Source organism: Mustela lutreola, chromosome 13 (assembly GCF_030435805.1).
Source record: "Mustela lutreola isolate mMusLut2 chromosome 13, mMusLut2.pri, whole genome shotgun sequence".
Lineage (NCBI taxonomy): Eukaryota > Metazoa > Chordata > Mammalia > Carnivora > Mustelidae > Mustela > Mustela lutreola.
Window position 1 is genome coordinate 72176762 of NC_081302.1, and position 17027 is coordinate 72193788.

General features: G+C 39.3%; 1 protein-coding gene across 7 annotated transcripts in view; it reads left to right on the plus strand.

The window, feature by feature from the left end:
* Window positions 1–17027, plus strand: part of N4BP2L1 (NEDD4 binding protein 2 like 1) — a 55315-nt gene that overhangs the window by 20944 nt on the left and 17344 nt on the right. For 3 of the 7 annotated variants that reach the window (XR_009346846.1, XR_009346844.1, XR_009346845.1), the window contains exons 2-5: window positions 10211–10338; window positions 10653–10741; window positions 12648–12724; window positions 13803–14894. Coding sequence is in view for 4 of the 7 variants with exons in the window: in XM_059143791.1 (XP_058999774.1) it covers window positions 10211–10338; window positions 10653–10741; window positions 12648–12724; window positions 13803–14061 (553 nt within the window). In the remaining 3 variants the exon portion in view is untranslated. Of the gene's footprint in view, window positions 1–10210; window positions 10339–10652; window positions 10742–12647; window positions 12725–12773; window positions 12843–13802; window positions 15460–17027 lie in introns of those variants that run through there. The other 4 variants (XM_059143792.1, XM_059143791.1, XM_059143793.1 and 1 more) reach the window with 4 other exon arrangements.

The window sequence follows — 17027 nt, forward strand, 5'->3', positions numbered from 1 at the left end:
TGAAAGTGGCACATTAAAGTCCCCAGTATTATTGTATTACTGCCAATTTCCCCCTTTTTGTCTATAAATATTTGCTTCATCTGTTTAGGTGCTCCTATGTTGATTGCATAAATACTTATGAATGTTCTATCCTCTTCTTGCATTGACCCCTTTATCAGTATATAGTGTCTTTGTCTTTTGTTATAGTCTTTGTTTGTTTAATGATTTTATTTATTTATTTAAGAGAGAGAACAAGCACGAGTGGGGGTAGGGGAGAAGCAGAGGAAGAGGGACAAGCAGACTCTGTGCTGAGCGCAGAGCCCAACATGGGGTGTGATCCCACAAACCTGAGATCATGACCTGAGCTGAAATCAAAGTAGGATGCTCAACAGACTGAGCCACCCATGTGTCCCCAGGCTTTCTTTTAAAGTTGTTTTTGTCAGATACGAGTATTGCTATTCCAACTTTCTTTTCCATTGGCATGAAATATCTTTTTCTATCTCTTCACTTTCGGTCTGTGTGTCATTAGAGCTGATGTGAGTCTTAATTTCTTCATCTGTATCACAGAGGTTACTAACAGTACTTATCTCATAGGTCTATTTGAGTATTGTATGAAAAATGGAAGGCCATTAGGATAGTGCTGGAACATAGTAAGCACTTAATAAATATTAGCTATATTTGCTGATAATGGAGTACTACATATAGCAATTAAAAAGAATGGACTAAGTCTATATATAAAAATGGATTTATAGAAAAATATACTTTTCCTTCATTTATTCATTTAATAAATATTTACTGAGTGTCTACTATATTCCAGGCAGTCTTCTAGGTATTTGAGAATAGTAAGTGAACAAAACAAAGATCCTGCCCTCATGGATCTCTTATGCCAGAGGTAGGGAAGCAGATGTAAAGTACAAAGAAATTATATGTTAGAAGGGATAAGTGCTCTGGAAAAGGGAAAAGAGAAGTATAGTAAAGGTGGTGGGAATGCCAGAGTTAAGGGCAGGGTGTTAGTTGAATGTTAAGTCAACAAAACAAATATGAGAAAATGTTAACAATTATAGCTCCAGATGGTAGGTATACAGATATTTGTTATATTATTTTTCCTTTTCTGTGTATTTAAAGTTTTTTTTTTCTTGAAAATTCCTCTCCGTGCTATGAGATAAAAATAATAATAATAATAATAAGGAGTCTTGGGCGCCTGGGTGGCTCAGTGGGTTAAAGCCTCTGCCTTCGGCTCGGGTCATGATCCCAGGGTCCTGGGATCGAGGCCCGCATCGGGCTCTCTGCTCGGCTGGGAGCCTGCTTCCTCCTCTCTCTCTGCCTGCTTCTCTGCCTACTTGTGATCTCTGTCTGTTAAATAAATAAATAAATAAATCTTTAAAAAAATAATAATAATAATAAGGAGTCTTAAATATGAGGGGAGTTGGCTAAGAAGCAGAAAGGATTTGAAAAGGAGCTAAATAAGATCTATTTTAAAAAAAGAATCCAAAGAAAGTATTGGACTTTAAAAATCCAATAGAAATAGAGAAGAATAGGATCACAATACAGAAAATCAGAGAGTAATGTAGATGACAAATGTGATAATAAATATAATCAAATAAAACCATAGTAAATATAACCAAAGCAATGATTACAAATAGAATAGCCTATATTTCTGAGTTGAAGACCTAAACAAAAGTGATTAAAAAAGATAAACTCAGTACTTAGACATATACTGGTAAGACTGCTTCAAAACCATTAACTACCCCAGCTTCCTTCATTCCTTTTTGTTAGGTGTGGCAACGTGCCAACTAGAAAACTACATTTTCAAGGCTCTCTTGCCTCTTTCCACCATGCAGAATATGGATGTGAAAGCTGGAGCTGCAGTGGCATTCTGTACTCACTAGAAGGCACTGAATGGAGGCAGGAAGGAATGGAAGCCTTGTGCTAAGAAAGGTGGTAGATACCTGGGTCCATTGTTGACCTGGGTCCATACAATATCTCTATTTTTTATATGTAATATATACATTTTTAAAAGACACGGTTACCTGAGTTTTTTGCTAAATGCAACCAAACCCATGTCTAACTGGAACATATATGAATTATAAACATCTGTGGGAAAGGACTGTAATCCACTTGTTCTCATTCAACCAAACTGTTAACGTGTGAAGACAATTTAAGGTCTTTCTCAGACACACAAGAGCTCTCAAAGTATATAACACCCATGTATCCTGACTCTGTGTAGATCTGAGGTAAAATTCAGGCAGCACAGCATCCAATCTGTGTAAACCTGGGCCAGTTATTTAAGCACATGAAGGTTTAGTTTCTTTAAAAACTAGAGAAAATATTTACTTCATAAGATTGTTATAAAGATTAAGGAGAGATATTATATGCAAAATCCCTTGTGTAGTGCTTAGCAGTATTGAAAAGAAAATTTATTACAACAATCAAATTTAGCCCACCAGAAGAAGAATCAAAGACATCTAGAAAAGGATATCCTTGGGGCACCTGGCTGACCTAGTCCATAAAGCATGTGACTCTTGATGTCAGGGTCGTGAGTTCAAGCCTCATCTTGAGCATAGACCCTACTTAAATCATTTTACATGGTATCGGTCAGAAATGTCTCTTCAGCAAGATAAGAAAATAAAAGTATAAATTATATAAAGGAAAGGTTCATAACTACTGGATATAATTTAAAAAATGAGAAAATATGGGAAAAGAAGATAATGAAGAATTTACACATCAAGCTTAGTGGAACAAAACAGAAAGTCCAATAACCGACCTAGTTATTTGTTGCCATTTAGTACATAAAAAAAAAAAAAGTGTTTTAAAGCAATGGGGAATTGACAAAGTATTCTGTTAATAGGCTTGGGATAACCAGGTTTCCATGTGGAAGAAAAATCCAGTTAGATCCTTAGCCAATACAGCATACCAAAATAAAATTTTAGATGGATTGGGGAGTACAATGTAATAGAACAAAGATGAATATTTACATAAACCTGGGATGGGAAGGACTTGTAAATGAATCACCAGAGGAAGAAAATAGAAAGTAAAAGATGGATACATGTGACTAGAAAAATTTCTGAAAGTTTAGACTTTTATGTTAGAGTTTATCATAAGCAAAATTAAAAAGAAATCTATGTATTCAGTAAGAAGGAGGTAACATTTACTAACAAAGGATATGAAAATGCAGTCCATAAAAGAGTATCTCTAAATGATCAGTACATGTAAAATAATCTTGCTGATAATCAAAAAAGTTGGTACAAAGCAAATACTTAACTACAGGGCATTGGAAAAGTAAATTATGATACATCCAAGTGAGTATTTATGTCATACTCATTAAAAATAATGTCATAGCAAGATATTTCATGAGGTAGGAGAAAATTGCTTTGGAAATAAATTTGATGAAAACTTGGTATACTTTATATTATATGCTTCTGTTTTTATGTAACAAAACCTCAGATAAAAAAGAAATTCTATCTACCTACCTACCTACCTACCTACTTATCTACTCGACTACCTATCTTTCTATTTCCTGGAAAGATCAAAGTGATAATAATTATTTTTAGATGGGGGAATATGGGAACCTCCTGTTTTTGTAGTTTTCTATTTAAAAATATTCTGCAGTGAATATATATTTCTTTGCTAATTAGAAAGGAAAATGTTTGTGTAGACAAAGACACAGGAGCCAGCTTGAAGGGATACCTATTGGCCAAATATGGGACAACCTGAACATCATAAAGAATAAGGATGTTAAAGATTATTAAAAGGGAAGGGGAAAGAAAGCTCCTCTTCACAAGACAATGCCATGAAGTAAATATAGAAGAAATTACATAATGAAGAAAATCAATATTCTGCAGTTCTTAATGTAATAGTCAATTCAGGTAATGGTTGGCAATGAGAGTAAAGATCATTGAGGGGAAGTTTGGTGGACAACAGGATCATTACATGGGGTCTCACAGTGTCACCACCCACCCCCCATCCCAGCCCTCCTGCCCTGATGTTACCTAATATTACAAGGGAAGCAATGTTCCCTTACAGAGGAGAGAGTTGGTCGATACCACCTTTTAGCCAAGTGACCACACTGAACATGACAGCACAAACTGTTATGATGTGCAAATGGAAGTATACAAACATTACCTCTGTACTTTCCTTCCAAAAATGTATCTAGTCCTGAGGAAACCATCAGAAAAACTCAGAATGGAGGGTATTCTAAAGCCAACTGACTAGAATTCTTCAAAAAGGGAAACCAAAGAGGGCAAGAGGACAGTTGTAGATTAAAAGACACCGAAGAGGGGTGTCTGGGTGGCTCAGTCAGTTAAGCATCTGCCTTCGGCTCAGGTCATGATCTCAGAGTTCTGGAATCGAGTCCCACATCTGGCTCCATGCTCAGTGGAGAGCCTGCTTCTCCCGCAGTCTGCCACTCCCTCTGTTTGTGCTCTCTCTCTGACAAATAAATAAATCTTAAAAAAGTAAATAAAAGACACCAAAGAGATATAAAACCAGATGCAGTATTGAACCTATGAAAGGCACTATTGGGACCATCAGGGAAATTTAAAAATTTTAAATTAAAAAAATTCTATTAACATCAGCTATGATAAATTCGTGTTCACTCGTGTTATTGCAGTTATGCAGGAGAATGTCTTTGTTCATAGGAGATACTTGACAAGGAGTTTAGGAGCAAAGTGTCACAATGTCTGCAAGTTAATTTTTGAATGATTCATCAACAGTTCGCATGTGAAAGAGAAAATAATTGAGGCCAACTGTTGACAAATGGTGACTGGAGATGAAGGGCAAGCAGATCAAATTATTCTTTTGACTATTTCTAAGGGTTTGAACACCTAAATAGGAAAGTTTACAGGGGGAAAGTTCACGTAGAAATAAAAAGGATAAAGAAAAGTAGAATACATGAGACATAAGGGATATGGCATCCGGGTACAATGTGTGGATCTTGTTGGCTCTCGCTTCCAAAAATCAACCCTAGGGACATATTTATGAGAGAATCAGGGAAATCTGAACACTGACGGGATGTTTGGTGAAATGAAGTATGAAGCAGGTGAAATGAGGTTGGCTGTGATAATTGTGTGGTTTTTTGCTTTGTTTTTTTGAGAGAGTGAGCACATGTGCGGGAGGGAGGGGCAGAAGCAGAGGGAGAGAGAGAATCTTAAGTAGGCTCTACCCCTAGCTCAGAGCTGTCTGTGGATCTCGATCTCACAACCCTGAGGTCATGACCTGAGCCAAAATTAAGAGTCAGATGCTTTACCGACTGAGCCACCCAGGTGCCCTTGCTGTGATGATTGTTGAACCTGGGTCATAGGTCCACAGGAAGTGATTGTATTAGTCTGTCTGAGTGTATTACCCTGTCTACTTTTGCATGTTGGGAGACTTCCATAGAAAAGTTGAGGGTGCAACTCACAATTACATAGTAACGTTGGACTTTGTCAGCGAGTGAGTGACCAATAGATAGCTAAATACGTTCTCATGGGTATTTGTTATTAAATAAAAAATTACACAGAAGAGTGAAAAGTTTGAAATCAAGATTAGTACCCGAATTTCTCTCATAGCAGTGATTTTATAATTTGCAGGGGGAGCTGTGGAAGTGAAAGTTATGTAGAAGTAATTGTCTTTCCATTTTTTCCTTTTCTCTTATTTTCATCCTCTTCATTTACCCAATGCATGAGGCTCCTGACCATAAAGAAAGCTAGAGCTGATGCACTGTACTCATCACTTCTGAAGCCAATGGAATGGTATTTATTGCTTCCACCTATGTTTCAGAAATTCACGATTTGTCTGTTTCATCAGTTCTTTATGTAGCTAGGAGAGCTTTTATTGTCCTGAAGATTCCAGATGCCACTGTACCTGCCAGTGCTAATTTGCATTCAGCTGAAGGTAAAAACAAGGTTTTTAGGAATGATCATTCAGGGGATCACACAGACAAATCTCCCACTGGCCCCCAGCCTCCCCGGGTTCTGTGAGAGCTGTAAAGGTGAAAACGCTCATATTTTTGCCTGCCTGTTGGTTGGGAGGACCAGTGAGGCTATATAGTCAGATATCTCTCAGGAAATGATGAGCAGTGGTCTAGCCCCATGGAGGCCCTGAACAATGTAACTTTTACTCTAGGGCAGAATTTTACAATGGAGGGCAGTAGTTTCTTTGTCTTGTGTGTGTGTGTTTTGTTTTCTGAAATAGTATTGAAATAAAATGTGAATTGGACATTCATGTCTTACAGCTTTTTTAAAGGAAACATTAGAGAGTGAGAATCTTAACTTCCAATAGATAATATAAGCCTTAAAGAGGAAAACAAAAGTAGACAAGACTATGTACACTATCGCCCTCAACCGGCAAGGACGACAAGAAGCCCCAGTTCAGATGTATCTTCTCTCTTTATTTCCGCAAGTCTACACACTTACATACGTTTACATGACCAATCAGCGAGCAGGGTACAGGAGGGAGCGAATCAGGCTGTGCACCTAAACGAACAACTTCGCTAGCAACCAATGCTGTTTACTTCCTCTTTGGGCGTTCCGCTTAGTCTCACGAGGCAATCCTAACCTGGCAACTAGCCAGGTGCCATCTTTTAATGGCGGAGGCCGCCCTGGCCAGGGGCCTGCCTCCGACAGTACACGAGAAGAAAAATTTAACTCTGAAAATGGTAAAAGACCACAATGAAACCTATGAATGGCATACTTAATAAGAAAACAAACGAAACCAGATTTAGAAGGGTAGCAAATCTGGAACCAAAAAGAAAAACAAAACAAAACTCTTGGAACCAATATCCATAACTTTGCTTAACTTAGTATATATACAAAGATAAGGAAAATAAGTTATGCACTATTATTGAACTTCTGAATGCAGCTTTCATTATTTAGACTAGATAACATTATTGAAAAGAGAGAGAGAGAGAGAGAGAGAGTATGTGTGTGTGCAGGGAGAGAGACTCAAGCCAGCTCAGCACTGAGCCCAGTCTCATGACCCTGACTCCAAGACCTGAGCTGAAATCAGGAGTCAGTTGCTTAATCCGCGGCGCCACCCAGGCTCCTCTTAGTGCGGCCTTTAGATTTTTTCCTAAGGTGGTGTCATAATCACTGTTTGCCTTGGAGGTTAAAATTTGGACTTACAATTTGGGCTTTTCGGCTTGAGTGTCTTTAAAGTCAAATAAAAGACGTACATGCAAATGAGGAAAACTGGTTTCATTAAACCTCCTTCATACTTTTCTTTTGTGTCACTCTCTGCATCCGTGGTAGAGTTGAAGTGGCCGCCTTTCCTTGTCACCTCTCCCGTGGTTTAGTTCCCTCCCCTTTCACTGGGGGCCCCCACAGCACCTTGCTTTGAGCATTAGAACGTGGCTGAAGCCTAACTGCTTGCACTCCTGCCCTCTGAATGACTGGGGTGTGTGAAGAGGCCTGGGTTAGCCTCCCTGAGGTCGGGAGACCACACGGGTCGAAAGGCAGCCACACGTGAACGGATGAGGCCCACGGAGAAGACTCAGCATGTCCCTTGTCAGATGACTGTGGCTGTGTGAATGGTCCCAGGCAAGACAGGCAGAAATGCCCCCATGAGCCCAACCCAAACTGGGGATCCATGAACTCAGGTCATTACCTTTCCATGCAACAGGCTTCTTGAGCTGGGAGCCCTATCAGGAATCACTCTGATCATCCGTTCCCACTTTAAGCACCCCACATCCCTTTGATGATCTCTTCTCATCTGACGTGGTTTCCATGGTTTTCAGACCTTACACTGACCTGGTCCCTCTTTTCTGGACCTAGTCCCGCTTAGCAAATCTCTCTTATATTGTGTAGCACTCCGAATGGAAAACCGCTGCAAATATGATTTGCCCCTTTTAACTTGCTCTTATTTTTCCCCTAGAGCTCCGTTCTCCTAACAGGCCCTGAAGCCTGAACTTTACTGTTCGTGGTTTTAAACCCCTTCTCCAGCGGCGGAATTTTCTCGTGTCTCAGGATCCAAGTCCGGTGGGGTCGCCTTTTAATGTTTCGCTGTCTGAACTTGTTCCCGACCCCAAGTTCTCGTGTCCTTCATCTGTACAGCTCTTTACACTGTGAGGTCGTCTGTGTCTGGCTCCTTGGCTAGGCTGTGAATTCCTTGAAAGCAGCTATTTTATTTTCTTTTGGTACCTTAACGCTTCACCCTATACTTGGCATATATTAAATGCTCAGTAAATGTTTAATGAGTTGGATAATTATCTAATATTCTCTGGCTATTAAAATACATCATCTTCTCGTCTACATTTTTCCACAAGGCCATGAGAGACACCATCAGATTCCTGTTTAAATCAGGATATGAGATTATGCACATTGAATGTTTCCATTTACCAACTCAGCCCATCAGCTATGCTGTGTTCTTTTTAAATGCTATCAAGCCTGCTGAAGCATCTTGACAGAGATGTTTGTTTGTTTTCTGTTTCTGGAATGTGTTCACTCATTCTTGAACACTGATGTGTTTGCTTTATTTTGGTTTTTCATATCTTTCACTCACTGCCATACGAATTCCCTTGCAGTAATTTCAAGATTACATACACCCTCCAGCGTACTTTACTATGTGGCACATCTACCCCTGGGGTTGGTAAGTTTGATCATGTACATTATAACTATTAATACAATATTAGTACTTCACACTGTCAAGGTGCCTCACCATTTGCAAAACGTTTCCTCAGATCTGCTCTCATCTGAGCCTCACTCGAAGCTCCATTTCATAGGTGGTGACGCTTATCTGTGGTTTTCGGTCAGGGAAACGCTTAGAGAGAGAGAGGTCACCTGACTGGATAGAGAAGAGTCTAGAATTCAACCCAAGCCTTTCAGAGCAATTTAGGAGCTTATGTAAGATCGGGACTCTGGTGCCTTACACGTACCCTGCTCCATCCTGATCAAGGAGAGCTCTTCCTCACAGAGAAGGACAAACATACAACAGTTGAGCAGCTCTGCTTTCTCCTTGCATTTCCTCTCCTTGTCATTCTCCAACCTTTTTCCTTTTTATTCCCCGCCCCCCCCTTTAAAAGATATTTATTTATTTATTTATTTGACAAAGAGATGAAGTAGAACACAAGTAGGCAGAGCGGCAGGCAGAGAGAGAGAGAGAGAAGGAGGGAGAAGCAGACTCACCGCTGAGCAGAGAGCCTGACGTGGGGCTCCATCCCAGGACCCTGGGATCACGATCTGAGCCGAAGGCAGCCACTTAACCGACTGAGCCACCCAGGCGCCCCTGTTCTGAGCATATCCATTTGGTCCTATGCTCTGTTTGCTTGCTGAAGTTTTGTTGGTGCCACAGGGATGAAGGAAAGAAACGGACACTCGTTGCGTTGGGCACTGCACCCCTGACTCCCCATGTTATCAAATCAGTGTGGTAATCTAGCAGGATGGGGGGATCATACTCATTTCTAAAGATGATGAGATGAGGCTCAGAGATTTACCCAGTTACTACCTACCATCATATCCACCTTCTCCCCAAATTGTCTGAATAAGGATTTTATTTTTTTAAAGTATTTTATTTATTTGACACAGAGAGAGAGAAATCACAAGTAGACAAAGAGGCAGGCAGAGAGGGAGGGGGGAATGCTGAGCAGAGAGCCTGATGCGGGGCTCAATCCCAGGACCCTGAGACCATGACCTGAGCTAAAGGCAGAGGCTTAACCCACTGAGCCACCCAGGTGCCCCTGAATAAGGATTTTAAGTGGAAATCTCTTCTCTTGGAAGTGATTTTGTGTGGAATTTAATAGCTTTTTTATTGTTTTCCTTTGTTTTAAAGGGGACACTCCTTTTCCTTTTTTCTGTGACATTTTCATATTTCGAGAGTGTGAGAGAGTAGTTTAAGAAGGCCTGGGGAAGGCTGGCTCTACCTCTTGCCTTCCAGTGTGCTTATTCTCACTTGGTGTAGGTCACTGATAAGATGTAAACTGTTACCTGGATAGGGGTTGTACACACACGCAGCCCTTTTCTCCGCCTCTCATACATCAGCAAGAACTAGTGTCTCACGTGGGTCGTTACAGAGACCAGAGCTCCAAGGAGCTGGGATTTGCGGGACAGGTGAGAGATGGGGGGAAGGGCAGGGCTGCCTCGTGTGAAGGACTGGTACCTTCTAGAAATGATAAACATAGCTCTCCTTAAATTGAGTTTCAACAACATACAATCTGGTGGCCTCATAATTACAAGCTGCTGAATGTTGGCGATGGAAGGAAATAATCTCTATAATGGCTGTCTATAATCATAAAGCAATCTCTTATTTCCCCACTTTCTAGACAATTGCAACACGACTTTCCCAGGGCCCTGATTTTCAGCACGGATGACTATTTCTTCAGGGAAGACGGTGCCTATGAGTTCAATCCCGACTTCCTGGAGGAAGCGCATGAGTGGAACCAGAAAAGAGGTGACAAATTCCTTTCCAAATTCCCCGGGAAATCCTATTGTGCACATAGATCGTAGCTGCTGCAGAATGAATACGTTTTCGAGAAGGAGCGTAATCAAAAGTTCTGCCATTTTCCCCTGCGCTCCCAAACAGAATGTCAGAGCATAAACTCCCTAGATTCCAGGAAAAGAAAACAATTGGTAATGGGTTCTGAAATACGTGGCACTAAAGTTGTGTAATGAGGACACCTGTGTTAAGAAAATACCAAAATATGGAGTACGCTCACCCTTCTGATTGTTGCATGTTGTTCACTGTTATGTAACATTGTGTTGCAGCCAGAAAAGCAATGAAGAATGGCATATCCCCCATTATTATTGATAATACCAACCTCCACGCCTGGGAAATGAAGCCCTATGCAGTCATGGTAGGAAGAAGCATCATTCTGAATTTTCAGTTATGGACATTTTGTGAGAAAGTTGCAACATTTGTTCTTTCCTCTTCTTCTGATCTGCCATGATCTCATCTTTATTAATTGTAGCTCTCTCAGGGTGCAGGTAAAGAGGTTTTCTTTTAGTGTTTCTCTGTTGTTCGATGGCTGAAATTCGCTGAGATGCTAATATCACCTCAGGGTACGTTTTTAAATCCTCCTTGGTCCCAATTCTTGTGAATTCTTCTGTCTTGATTGTTTTCCCAAGGGGAGACATACGTGCACAGTAGTGCCCTCTGAGACTTGCAGAGAAACTGGATGGACTATGCTAGCCAAGTGGTGGATGATAAGAAGACACTTTTCCGTCTTTGGCAAGACAGGGATTTCAGTGCTGGGTGGTGTTGCCGTGGGAGAGTCTGGGCCACTTTTTATTTGTTTATTTATTTTGGGGGGTTTAAGAACAGATTGAGGGTTAGCACTGTAAAGGATATTAGAATATAAATATACAAAGATAACAACTCAGCTCTCTATTGTCAGAATAGGAAAGAACAGTAAGATGAATAAAACATTGTGCGTATTTTTAATTTTGAAATATATCTGATTTTTTTTTCAGACGTATTTCACCTCTTATGGTAATAAGTTTCACTTCCTATGGGGTATATACACCGGAGAAAAGACCCTGAGACACACAGGGCAGGAAGAAGACAGCTGAGTAGTGTCATTTTGTCACATACAGTCCCCACTTGGCTAACTGTAAAGGGGATATCTCTGAAATGGGGCTTGTGGCCCATCTATTTGTGGCTTCTTTTTAATTTGGGGGCAAACTAGCTTCTATACAGGTGCGCTTTTCTTGAATTGTACGTCCATCAGGGTAACTTGGGCCCAGCCTGTGGGACCTTGGGTGGATGTAGGAAGGAAGGAACATCAGCTTTGTGGTTACTTCAGTTCGTGGACCAAGAGTCTACTTGGTAGAGAAATGAACAGGAACATGAATAGTCTAATTAAGGCATGACTCAAAACCAAAAGTTAGTGGAGAGTGGCTTGAGGGAGGACATTTTCCTTTCTTATTTTGTATTATCTGGAATGTACAATCTTTTTCAGCCATCCACAGCTATTAGACACAGAAATTAGATATTTTCCATGTATGATATTTGAATCCTTCTCTAACTAGAGGAGTCCATCTCAAGAATGAAGAGGAAGTCTTTTTACTTTGTTCTTTTCATTCTGTGTTTTAGAACACAATAAACAATAATGAAGTTCAATTCTGAGATTAAAAAAAAAGTAGTAGTCAATTTATGAAAGCAAAGAATAATTGGATGTTTATATGGAAACTGTAATCATTTTTTAAACTCGAGAAAAATGGGGCACAAGTACACTGAGCCAAACTGTGTTGCATAGAGGGGAAAGTTCCTTTTGGCGGGAAGAGTTTGTAAAAAGTACAGGAAAATCACTTTTCTTTCATAAGCTCTGTTCCTGTGGGACCCTCACTTTCTAATCAAGGTGTGAGGGAAGGGACAGAGCATTTGACAGAAGAAACTCTATGAAAATCATATTAGGGACTCTGAGAAGCCACTGAATGCATTTCTCATACCTATGACTAGGATTTTACAATCAGTTGAGCTATCTAATTTTTTTTAAATGTCCAAAACAAAGAACCATTATACTTTTCCTACATAGTAGATAAAATGGACTAAAATTTATCACTGGAACCATAATAAAATCTGAGAGTGGCTAAGTATGGAAATGAACCAACTGTACTTGTTAAGATAAACTCAGGCCTTGGATTTCTGGTAAAAACAGAGGAATTGTAGAAAGGATTTGTAGTAAATGTGAAATGGCAGCATAAACATTCCCAAACATACATACCATGTCTTCAATGTTTTATGTACTTTTGAAAAATCAGGCACTTGAAAATAACTATGAAGTTATATTCCGAGAACCTGACACTCGCTGGAAATTCAACGTTCAAGAGTTAGCAAGGTACTTCTTTGTTTTTCTAGTTCCTCATTATGTATCCTGCTATTTTCAGGTATTTCAGACCGAACAAAAGAATCTTTTCAGGCTGGAAATGGACATGGTAGTTTTCAGGCCAGAAATGGTAATTCTTGGAAATTGATAACTTTGGCATTATTAATGTGAAGACTTTAGTTTTGGGTCAGTTTTCTAATATAATGCTAAATGCTAAACCATGGCTTAGACTTAGTCCTTTTAAAGGACACATTTAACTTTCTGCTGAAATGCTTCTTCATTAATGAGCGTTTGAAAGCACTTTTCTCTGCATGGGATTGCACATGTCAGTGGTGTTTCTGCGTTTAGGCTAAATAAAGATCTTTAATTGTTCAACAGTCTGTGGTTCATTTACGGTTTAGATGCTGCTTCTAATTTATAAAGCAATACGTGTCCAAGTAATACTAACTTGACTGAGTGCATGAGTTCTGATGTTCACGATCTGTGTTACGAGATAATGCCAGTGATTTAAAGTGATCAGTGAGATCAGAATTTACTTTTTAGGAATAAGGCTAGTTCATTCTATGGTTACAAGCAGTTAGTGTTTCCAGAGTGGGCCGGTGGCCCACCCCCATCAGGACTGCTTGAGGGGGTTGTTGAAATCCTAGTTCACTGCCTGGCCTTCTTCAGAGAATCTCTGGTGATTGCATTTCGAGCTATATCCCCAGTGGATTCTCATGCCCACTTGAATGTAAGATTATTTTAATTAGCATCTAGTAGTGTCTAGGACTGACTGACACAAATTGATTATAGAGATATGCATGATTAACCGAAAAATATATAATAAAAAGGGCTCCCAGTGTTCTTTTATGTCTTGAGGCACCAAATTGAGATTTCGAGAAATAAGCCTTGGTGAAGCTCTTACTCTTGGCTAGCCTCAGGGCGGAATGCAAAACAGCAGTGGAGCCTGAAAGATCACTCCTTAAGGAGACTTTAGGCTTCTGTGAGAGTTAAATCCAGAGAGGAGGGAGTGCATCTCTAAGTAAAATACAAGTAACTCCTTTGGATAATAGGCTGCCTTAAGTAAATGTTTGCATTTGTTCTCACGTAGAAGAAACATTCATGGAGTCCCCAGAGAAAAAATACACCGAATGAAGGAGCGGTATGAACACGATGTTACCTTTCACAGCGTGCTTCATGCAGAAAAGCCCGGCAGAATGAACAGAAACCAGGACAGGAATAACGCCTCACCTTCCAACGGCGCACGATACTGGAATCCGTACGCTGAGTTTCCCAACCGGAGGGCTCATGGGGGCTTCACAAATGAGGGCTCCTTTAACAGAAGAGGTGGCTGTCACCATGGATATTAGAGGCCTATCTTACATGCAATCGAAATTTTCCTAAATCAGTTTTTACTGCAAATTTTGGTATTTATTCTTTGTTCGGTTTTCCTCAGAGCTCTAATTCCAGTGTAAATAGTCGGACCTGAAAGTTTTTGAGCAGAAGTCATTATACTCATCTTCAACAAGCATTTGTTACAGTGATCCTATATGCATGGTCTGATGCTGGGAATTCTGCTGACTTGATTAAACAAAGTCCCTTTCCCTAGGGAGACCAGAAATTGGAAACAGAAACCTGAGAACGGGCCCATGCACATACGCAGTCACCTAAGTTCGATATATAGAAGCTTTAGTACCACTTTCTCTGAAGTAATCTACTTTTCCAGGAAATTCATCTTCATCAGGAAAGTTGGAAAGGTGGGGGAGAAGTGGGAGGCAGGAAAAATATTAGTGCCATTGCTACTTTGATAATCTATGTATCCCAAAATGTGAGATGTGTGGCTGTCATGATGATACTGATTTTCCCTTAAAATGCACATGCCAGAGAGCATACATCTAAGGGAATACTGTCCTTCAAAGTAGATACTTGGGGAAATTATTCCTTTATTCTAGTGATGTGTCATTGTTAAAAATATTGGATCCTTCTTTTAAAATTTTTTTTTTAGAGACAGAGAGTGAGAGAGCAGGGGAGGGGTAGAGGAAGAGGGAGAGAGTGTCTTAACATGCTCCTTGCTCAGCATGGAGCCCACCGTTGGGCTCAAGCTCATGACCCTGAGATATGACCTGAGCTGAAATCAAGAGTTGGGTGCGCTACCGACTGAACCACCCAGGAGCCCCTGTCAGATCCTTAACAGCTGTACAAGGTGAGGAAAATCAGTGTCATTATTTAAAGTCACATCTTGGTTTTAACTACCACTTTACTGAATAAGAGTAAACCTGATTAACTTTTGGCTGTTGTGCTAACCATGTAAATAAAAGAAGCCTGACTTTATAAAACATTAATTTTTAAGAGGAAAAGTTAAGAGTTTTTAAAATTATGCCTATTAATAAACGTGTGTGATCAGATGGCTGCCCAAATGTTTGGGAGTGCAAATAAACATCCCAAGACAGAAATCATACAAGGGTATGTCAAAGCCATGCGCATTGGAAAATGACCAGTCTTGGTGTTTTATGTAGCATTAAGACAATAAAGTTCTGCCACAACTCTGGAATGTCCCTCTTATACCAATTCTGAATTTATGATTCCAAGTTAAATCTCAACAGGTTAGAATCAGATTAATTTGGTGTGAGAACATGATAAGTAAGACCATATAGGATGTATGCTTTATTTCTTGTTGGCCAACAGCTTCTTTCTAATGTTCTGTGAAATATTATTTTAAGTGTCCTATATAATGGTGCTTTTATGGTTATTAAAAATTATATATGGTATTGCTTTCTATGGATTTGTCATTGAATCTACACTTTTTCTGGTTCAACGATATAAAAAATTAATTACCTAAATACCCTAGAATTCTACCATATTAAGAACCAGTTTTCTATATCCTAAACTTGTTTGCCCATCTCCTTTAATAAATAGGAGACATAAAGGTAAAGAGCAACCTTGTATTTCATATGCTCAAATTATTTGATCTGTGCACATTAGAAAGGCTATTACTTTAACATTCAATACCTGACATGACTGAAGTCTTACTGCTATGCAACCATTATGAAGTGGCCCCAGGTTTAGATCCAGAGCTTTTAAAGCGCTCGGAAGAGTAGTTTCCCTATTTGTCTTTTTTTCCCCCCCATATGACTCCTGAAATACTTGCTTTGGAAACATTAAAAGGATTAAATGCTGCCAGCTTTATCCTAGCTAGAAGGGATCTATTTGTTCTCTCAAGTTTCCTAATTCATATATAATTTTTTGAACACTCAACTTTAGCCTGTAGTGTTTTGTATTATGAATATTTACATCGTTCATATAGCTGGCAGAGGGCTTTATGTACAAGATAGGCTCTAAGTGATTGTTGAATAACACAAGTTGCATTTACATTTTATCCCTTATCAGACAGTGTATACTCTTGACTTTGTAATCATTGTCTCTTCTTAGGGAATAATATCCACATATACTTAAGCCTCATAGTTTGCTCATGCAGCTTTATTACTTACAATGTATAAAAATATTACTATATTACTTACAACATATAAAAATGGAGTGCGTGCATGAGATCTCTCTATGATCGAAATGGTAATGAAGAATGGAGGAAGTTCTAGTAATTCAGGTTTTCTAGGAATGAAAAAAAGATAAAATTCTTATAATTCAGGTAAAATTCTTATAGTTCTTTTTGTTCACCTGAGATTCAAGTTTTAGTCCCTGTTCTACAGTGGATCACTTGGAAAATGATTGGGATGTGAGGACCAAATTGTTTTTTTTTTTAAAGATTTTTAAAAATTTTATTCATTTGACAGAGATCACAAGTAAGAGAGGCAGACAGAGCGAGAGAGAGGAGGAAGCAGACTTCCCACTTAGCAGAGAGCCCCATGTGGGGCTCGATCCCAGGACCCCAGGATCATGACTTGAGCCAAAGGCAGAGGCTTTAACCCACTGAGTCACCCAGGTGGAATTGGTCTAAATTGTTTTATGTTTTTTGTTTCATGAACAAAACTTAAATCACATACTAATAAGACTGGCAGAACACCTCAGTTAAAAACTGCAGAATGGACTGTTTATTATGTTAATTTTTAGAGGGGAGAAAAATCATGGATCACAGTTATAAAAGAAAAAACCTGCTTAAAAGATTTATTCTTGGGTTTAAAATGTGTTTATAATTAGATTCAAAAACATGGTATTTTATATAAATTTAAGACATATTAAAAGACCTGATTAAAGAGCTTCTCCATGCTACTAGCTCCTATTAGAAATGCATTCTCTTTTCTCTATTAAGCATAGGAAGGTAACAGATGAGAATGTCCTCTTATATTGATCCATTACTGTCTGCCTTGGTGGTTACAGAAAA